Below are 8,459 nucleotides of genomic sequence, written 5' to 3' on the forward strand. Positions count from 1 at the left end.
GACATAGTGTAAGAAAAGCAAATATTTCCAATAAACATTTTAAAAAACATTTGCATTGCACTTCTTAAACTAAGCCAAATTTTGACACTGAAAGAAAATATAGACGACAAAAAAACGGACCAAAAACAAAGATTGTAACTAAGGTGTCAGACAAGATATTGATACAGACTGCTTTTAAGCTCAGACCGGATAGGCTAAGCAGGGCTAGATTTGTCCCGGCACAACATGCTACATTTCCACGAAAGATTTTTGACTGCCATCTAACGGCTACCTGTTGCAGATAATACCCATTCAGAGGTTAAGTTTCAACATTTTTAAAGATATACTCTTTTGTCTATAACCAGGAATGCCACCAATAGAAAGCAGAATACTTGTCAGATTGAAACTAATAAAGTTTTTTAATTTACAAAATGGCTATTTGTTAAAAAAAAATGAAATTTTTCTTAGCAAAAAGTAACCCGTTATTTTTTCGTCTGAAAATTGATTGTTTACAAATGTATTTTCTGTAATTAGGTCACGGAAGGTTATCGATTTGAATTGAATTTTACTTAAAAATACGTCGACCAGCGACGACAGTTCCTTTAAATGATATTTCTTAATCGTCCATAAAAATTGTTCATGATAGGTTAGATAAATTTATCATTATTTTTAAATTTTATTTCAAATCATATATTTTTTGATCGTATGAAAATTTATTAACGCATATTTAATGATATGATAATTAGACTTGAAAAGAATCATATTTTTAAAAAAAAAATTCAAATATTTATTTGTACATATTTAAATATATCTAACAATTATAAAGACTTGGAAAAAATTATATTTTTAGCAAATTTTTCAAATGTTAATTTTTAGACTATATTATGTGTACATATACTATATTTATATGTACATATACTATATTTATATGTACATATACTATATTTATGTGTACATATAAAGATATCTTTCTTGGGTTTTTAAAGTCTAGGAGACAGGTTAAAAGCCAAATATGATCTTAGTTAAAAACTACAAGTTTTGAAAAAGATTAAAATAACACAATTAGGGTTTACAAGTTTACACCATTAGATTTCAAAGCTATAGCTGTTAAAGTTGTTAGCTAATAAATGTAAAGAGTTTTTAATGTTTTGATTTAAATTGAACAATTTTTGCACTATTTAATAATGCATATCAAATTTGTAAATTCTAATTTGTTAAGTTGGCACTATCTGCTGAGCTCCGGGTGAAGATGATGTGTTGTAGCTGTATCTCCTTTACTCAATTCTAAAATTGTGCATGTAATTAATTGTTGTAACACGTAACGTCAATTATATTGTTTAAAAATCAAACTTTTACTATAGATTACTAAATTAAAATTTTTTTTCCAATAAATAAAAAAATATCTTGTTAACATTGAGCGTTTTGTTTATTCTCCTAAAATGGGAAAACAAGTTCAATGGTTACTTAATATTCTCGCTTTAAACTCTAATTTTCTAATCTTGTTATCTTAGCAAATCAGAAAGTGAAAACTAAAAACTTTTAAAAATTAGGAAAATTCATATTTTTACGACAAAAGGTTACAAGGATATAAAAATCATAAAATTGTGAGGATTCAATTAGTTCCTTTCAAGGAACTGTTTGTCTTTTTTGGAAACCCTCTATTCTATCATTATTTACCATTGTTTCTGAAGCAGAAATGCGCAAGTCACTTTTATGGAGAAACCATAATTCAAAATCCTTTTTTTAAAGAGAATATTATGGATATCTCCTGCTTTCTTTTAAAAGGGTTCCATTACAGAGTAGCATTAAGACATGCCATAAATGGGGTGTCACTTGTAACAACGTCTTAATGCTTAAAAAGAAGAATAATAACCTGTAATATCTTGTTTTGTTATTTCTTCTCTTAAACTGAATGGAAAGCTTGAATTATGCATCCCTGAATAAACATCTTGCCAGTGATCTCCCTGAAAAAAAAACATTTTAGATAAAGATTGGTTACTCTCGATGCCTCCAATGTACGGAAAATGTCGTCTCCTAAGATAGATAGATAAAAAAACCTTATATGAAGTCTTTCTCGACTCTAGAATCAGTGACGTCATATAAGGTTTTTATCTATCTATCTTAGGAGACGACATTTTCCGTACATTGGAGTGCGCCGAGAGTACAACATTGCTACAGCGTGTTCCAATTTCTGCGCTTGCCGGGAAAAAAGTCTGTACAAAGTTATCAACAATAACAAACGTTTCTTTGGAGAAAATATGCAATGGTATTGGTCAATCAATGATATAACACTTTTTGAGGCATAAAAAACTTAAATAAATTGTGTAAGACCAAATAACCTAATTTTAGATTATCATAGGTTACAAAGATGTAAGGAGTAGAAAATTTTAGTGTGCGGCAAAGACCTCATTCTTTTGGCCTAACAACTGTAACTTTCTTAAACCTAAAACATAATTAAAAAGAAGCTTATTATATGCTACTTTTTAAACAGGAGCAAGCCAGAAATAGTTATATTAGCAAATGTAAAATAATATTCCATAACTTTGCGCATTGTTTCACCTGTCTAATTAGCTGTTGCCAAAGCTGGGCAATGGCAACTTGACTCTCCGGTTGTTGCAACAATAACTCTGTGCTCTTCTTCCTTTTCCAGTTTCGATAAGATTCCCCCTCCAGCCACAGTTTTCGCAATCTCCCAACTGCCAATCGTTTTCGTGCATTTCGGCCGGTGACTTTTCGTCTATTTTGTAATTTTCGTCGTCCCTGCAGTCTCCTTCTTCTTTGCTTTTTCGGTCTTTTTCGTTTCTTATCTGATTGTCCATTTTCTTTTCCATCCAAACCGCCATTTAAGGATTTCAGCAGAAAATCTCTTTTTCTCGTATTTCTGCCCATGCGAGCCCTCCTAATAAATATTAAACGGTTTTAATTATCTTAATTCAATTAAAAAGATTAGCCATGATTCTACAAGAACTCCCCCCCCCCTCCATTCCACAAACCAAAAAAAATCACTATTTTTGTTTAATCTGAAACATGTCGGCTTTATCATGAGAAATAATTTGAACTAACCTAAATCCGGAATTACAGTTGGTTTTGCTGTCATCAGTCATCTTAACACCACCTAAACAATAAGTAATTATAATATAACTTTTATTACAGAAAGTACAAGGACAACTTTAAACGTAATTACTGGTATGACTTGGCGGACTTTCAATTAACTTCTACAGTTTTCATTTCAACCTTGTTTGGTTACATGAGGATTCAAGAAGCACAGCAGGAGTTTGAACCCATGCAAGATTTTAATTTTAATCTTGTTTCCTCTCTGTACAACTGAAGCACAGTACAATATTGTTGATGTACTTGTTTACTCTCTGTACAACTGCAGCACAGTACAATAATGTTGATGTACTTGTTTCCTCTCTTTACAACTGCTGTACAGTACAGTACTATTCTATATTAACTGAACTTTTTTCCTCGCCGTACAACTGCTGTACAGTACTATCATATATTACCTTTATTTGTTTCTTCTCTATACAATTGCTGTACAGTACAATTTTCAGATTTCAGACCCAAACTAACTATTTCGTCTCCATTCTTAAAAAATAAATTTGTGTTTAAAGATTTATACAAAAACTTTAATCGAGAATATGAGAAAAGGGATCCGGGTGTAAAACTCACACAATTTGCAGAGGAGTAAAAATAAAACGATTATCCTGAGTACGCATTTTTGAAGAAAAAACGAATGAATCTGAGTGTTCTGGAAATTTCAGGATTAAAGGGAGTGACCGGCTATGTAAGGTAGTTCAACTGAGTATACAGTGTTATGGAAAAATTCTTTCGCATTCATTTGAGACATATTTAACTTTTTAAAGATCTGTAAATCCTGAGTTTGAGCATAAATTCGACGTTCAAAACTCCTACTCTGGGGGTGGATACGTTTTTAAAACAAACTTTTTTGAAAGTATTCACTTAGCTCTTTAGATATACAGATAAGCTTTGTTTTTAAAGTTAAACCTGGTTAACAAGAGACGAGTGGCTGGTTCTGGAGTATAGTTAAGGGTCTTAAATGAAAATAAAATAGCCTTTTTATACCCGTTCAATCATAATTTATAAATTTTCTTTAGACTACAAAAAAGTCATGATGTAAAGCATCCTTTCTTCACAATTTATTTTTTATCATTTTATAAAATTGGTCCTTCCGTGAAGCATTTTTCGGATGAATATTTCGGAAACAATGGAAGAAATTGTCAGATTCAAACACTTTACAAGTTAGAAACATTCAACACTTTATGACGTCGACAGTCCCATCGCAGTAATATAGGTTTATACCTGTTCAGCAGTCGCTGTGGCTAGAACAAGAGTTGAGGCAAGAACAATAACTAGTCCGACAACCATTACAAGAACAAGAGCAAGAATAAGTCTGTTGATAATCCGAACGGAGAGACAATTCGGATCCCCCATTTGAACGATTAGTAATGTACTGCACGTGTAATTGAACAGCTTAATGTAGGGAAATTGATAACTTCTTGAGAAGCTTCTTGCACCACTTCTACTAATGGAATACTTGATGTTGTGGGTAAGGGGGGGGGGGTGTTGAAAGAGAGGGGAGGTGTGGCTGGGCGGTGAATTAGATTAATTTTCGTCGCTATAAAAGGGCGTGGTCAAAATGATGGGAAGGGGAGGCACGGGAGGAGGATGGAGAGAGGTGAGGGGGGTAAAGGGGGGTGGGTGTTGACCACGTTACGTGGTGACCGGCAGGAAATACGGGATAGATAGATAGATAGATAGATAGATAGATAGATAGATAGACAGATACATAGATAGATAGATAGATAGATAGATAGATAGATAGATAGATAGATAGATATATAGATAGATAGATAGATAGATAGATAGATAGATAGATAGATAGATAGATAGATATATAGATAGATAGATAGATAGATAGATAGATAGATAGATAGATCGATTAGATATTGAAATAATAATAATTTAGATTGAAAATTTTTAGCAGATATGTAAATTATTAAGAAAGGCTCTAGTATTAACTTGATCTTCATAAGATACTCCAGGATCCATCCCAAGATTCATGACGATAAGTCTTGAGATAAATCGGACCGCAGAGGCAACCAGAACCATCCATTGAACCTACCTGATACTCACATTCCTCCTCCCCCCCTCCCCCCAGGATATAAAACCCTTCTGTATCCTGCTTACTCAGACAAACTTTCATCCAAGCTACCTGCCGCCAAGCAAATGAAAACCATCAGTCTAAACCGAAGATCTGGAGAGGAAACCATGTACATCAACGGGAAGCATCATAGTTACATGGATATCAGAAACTTAAACCAACAGCGATCAAGATACTGTGAAATATGCTCTGAGTACACTGGCAGCCAGAATATCCAACCTACTCCAGTCTGCCATACTCATAACAACTCAAAGAACTATCGGATCAATGCTCCTTTGGACATCTGGGGGAATTATCCTTGTTACACCTGTACCATGACACCTCACTCATGCAAAATTGGAATCAGATATCCAGTTTTAGTTACTAGCTCCATACTTAAAGCTAAAGATGGGCAAATCTATAGTGACATATTTTAAAGTGATCTATAGAATGACCGAGGACAGCTTTAGATCTAAGAATGAAGCTCTAGCTCATAGATCAACTAAAGCCAAGATCTAATGTCCCCAGCCACCAAAGTTCAGTTCAGGTTCAAGGTTTATTTGATAAACTATATAAACATTATAAATTGGTAAACCTCGATATATTATCGTACTCCTTATTTCTTTTCTAACCTCTTCCTATGATATTAGACGAGAAGTCTTTTTTTACCCTAGACGAGAAGTCTTTTTCTATTTTCTATTTTCTATTATATTCAAAAAGAGAGGTCCTTTTTCATTTCATGTAAGATCTTATTCCAGGTCTCAGAGTTGCTAAGTCTCTACTAGTTTAAATTTCATACCTTAAATTAGAGAGTAATTTGCGAGAAGCATTTTTGAATGTATATATATAAATGAATATTCGTGTGTTTTTTATCATTATTACACAATTTTCTCAGATCTGTACCTTTATTGTTTCAATAAAAAGTTTGAAAGAGAGAGATAAATCGTCTAATCTTCAATTATGGCGTTAATTCACCTAATAATTCGCAATTTTCTTTAAGTTTCTTTTCGAATCAATTTGAAAGGTCCATATTCAAGTAAAGAAATTAAACTGCTAAGCCGATTACTGTCCAATTTACAGAATCTATGTATATGGCAAAAAGTCCTTACCTTATATTTGTCAGAACAGAGCTGATTTTGTTATTTTTGATCTCGTAAAACCTTATATTGAGTGTATATTGCGATAAGCAATTTCTTATATAAATTCTCCTGTAAATAGATCAAGAGATAGCGAAGAAAAGATTTTTTTTTAAAGCAATTACTCGATGAGTCGATATACATATCATTTGCCAAAAAAAACACAAAAATGAAAATTTGGATTTATTTGATTATTAATTAAGAATTAGTTCTAATTTATAATTATTTTCTCCACATTTAATCACATTCATTTGCCAACTTTTTCCAGTAAGACTTGTCATAAGAGTTTTCGTCAACTTTCCCACTGAACAACATTTTTGATAAAAAAATTAAAACATTCTAAAATTAAAAATTTATTTTTAAAGTGAATTTTTTACCTAATTATCTTGTTTATCTTTTTAACATTTATTACTCCATTGTTAAATGTTAAACAAAATGCTGCCCAAAAACTGATCAAAAATAAGAATTAAAATTATTTTTATGAAGGATAAAGGGACTGTACACGATATTTCAAGTGCCCCTCCATTTATAGAGTGGCATGTCCAAATACAATGGTTTGAAGGATCGCAAATCTTAATTCCATTCTATAAATGGACGATTACTTGGAATTTCGTAGACAGTCCCTTAAAAGTCACTTTTTAGATCAAAAGTAAAATATATTCTTCAAAGATTTATAAAATGTTCTAACGTGCTTTTAATTTTCTATAATGTTTAACAATAATTTTTTTTACCTTTTATCTTTCTTCAATTCTGGTCCCAATTTTTCATCTAGTGTGATAAAGTCCAGGGGCTCATTTTGGTCTTTTTACAGAAACATTTATAAAATTGGTAAAACAAAACATTAAAGATGCTTAATTTGACTCTTTAATATGCTCAAGGAATGGACCTGATTGATCGAAATCCGCTGAGATTCAGAGTTTGAATTTACCAAAAGTTGTGAAATTGAAATTATTCTCCCACAAACGATTAAATCACTTTTCATTCTGAAATTTGTTGTCATAGGATCTCAATCGTACACACTTTTAAATTGTGATATTTGGGGCTAAAAAAAAAAAACAATAAAAGAATTTAAAAAATTATATGAGTCTAATATTAAAATATTAAAATCACCTTTCATTTTTCTTTAAAACTTCCTTTAATAAATTGTAAACTTCATAAAATCTTTAAATGTTTGTTAAATTCCTAAAACTTGAACCACTGGTTTAGCCTGCAAGAAGTCTGTTGGTTCTTTGTATCCGTAGGTGTTGTAGGAATACCTAGATATATATAGTTTAGTCTTACTTTATTTATTAAATCAGAGGTGTGAACTCTTGTTGATATCGAGATTAAAATGAATTTGAGACAGTTCTAGAGACGGACCAACCATGTATCTTGAATCGCTGATTCAGGATTTGTCCTGTATGAATACGCACTAGAGATAAGTATTTGAATCAGTAGTAAGTTTATTTCAGCAACCTAGCTCAAATTCATTAATTTCAGTCTCAGATGTATGTGTTATATCCGAACGGGTTATAACTTCAACATTTGAAATTATTCTTTTCTTAATTTCGAAGCTTTCCACATGTTCCACATGTTCTATTGGAGAAAAAAACCTATATTTACCTGTCATCATTTACTGTAATCAAATAGTTCAAATTCTCCAACTCTTTTTGATTGTTTCTAGCTAGTTCGATGGTTTCAACGCCATCATATTCTTTAAAAAAACACAAATTTAAGAAAGTAGATGCATTAGGTTGGATACAGTTCAAACTTCTTCTTTCTTCTGTAAGATCATTGGATGTAACAAAACTTGTCAGATTTCCCAACATTCTATTAGTTCTAGGTTCTTTTTTTAATATTGTAAAAGGAAAAACATAAAATATACCATTTTATTACTTTTAGGTTTTCAGGGTGCTTTGTGTCCCTCTTCCACACAAGTGCTCCAAATGTTTAATTCAAGCGCCCATTTTTTCGTTAATGTACAACTCAAAAATTAGCAAAATTTCTGTAAACATTGATGGATTTCAAAAATCAAAAGAAATCAGCACTTTTTACAAGCAAAATTCTCTTTTAATTGTCTGTAAACCTTTTCAGGATCTTATGAGTTTCAAACAATAAAATTAGGCCCTATTGGTTCTGCTGTTTCAAAGTTGGACTGACTGAATTGTTGATTGTTGATTTCAGAATTTTGAAACCTTAAT

The 8,459-nt window shown here is 31.7% G+C and overlaps 1 protein-coding gene and 1 long non-coding RNA gene across 2 annotated transcripts; both read right to left on the minus strand.

Annotated features, from left to right (window-relative positions):
* Positions 1-904: 904 nt before the first annotated feature.
* Positions 905-4,701, minus strand: LOC111709039 (uncharacterized). The gene is made up of 6 exons (XM_023482614.1): positions 4,303-4,701; positions 3,486-3,567; positions 3,043-3,094; positions 2,539-2,878; positions 1,853-1,943; positions 905-1,263 (listed from the first exon to the last, which is right to left on the minus strand). Exons 1-6 carry the CDS (start codon positions 4,432-4,434, stop codon positions 1,205-1,207), a joined length of 756 nt encoding a protein of 251 aa, XP_023338382.1. The 5' UTR covers positions 4,435-4,701; the 3' UTR covers positions 905-1,204.
* A 1,748-nt stretch (positions 4,702-6,449) lies between these two features.
* On the minus strand, positions 6,450-6,698 carry LOC111709043 (uncharacterized). Its single transcript, XR_002766778.1, has 2 exons — positions 6,657-6,698; positions 6,450-6,583 (listed from the first exon to the last, which is right to left on the minus strand). It is a non-coding gene; the product is annotated as an uncharacterized LOC111709043 (long non-coding RNA).
* Between the last annotated feature and the right edge of the window lie 1,761 nt (positions 6,699-8,459).

Source organism: Eurytemora carolleeae, unplaced genomic scaffold, assembly GCF_000591075.1.
Source record: "Eurytemora carolleeae unplaced genomic scaffold, Eaff_2.0 scaffold853, whole genome shotgun sequence".
Taxonomy (NCBI): domain Eukaryota; kingdom Metazoa; phylum Arthropoda; class Copepoda; order Calanoida; family Temoridae; genus Eurytemora; species Eurytemora carolleeae.

Excerpts from the sequence above, each read along its gene's own strand:
- LOC111709039 (XM_023482614.1), bottom strand. The coding sequence starts at position 4,434 with ATGGGGGATCCGAATTGTCTCTCCGTTCGGATTATCAACAGACTTATT. Across the intron at positions 3,095-3,485 it reads TAGAGAAGAAACAAATAAAG|GTGGTGTTAAGATGACTGAT; the intron begins GTAATATATGAT and ends CTTATTGTTTAG. Across the intron at positions 1,264-1,852 it reads AACAAAACAAGATATTACAG|AATTGAGTAAAGGAGATACA; the intron begins GTTATTATTCTT and ends GCACAATTTTAG.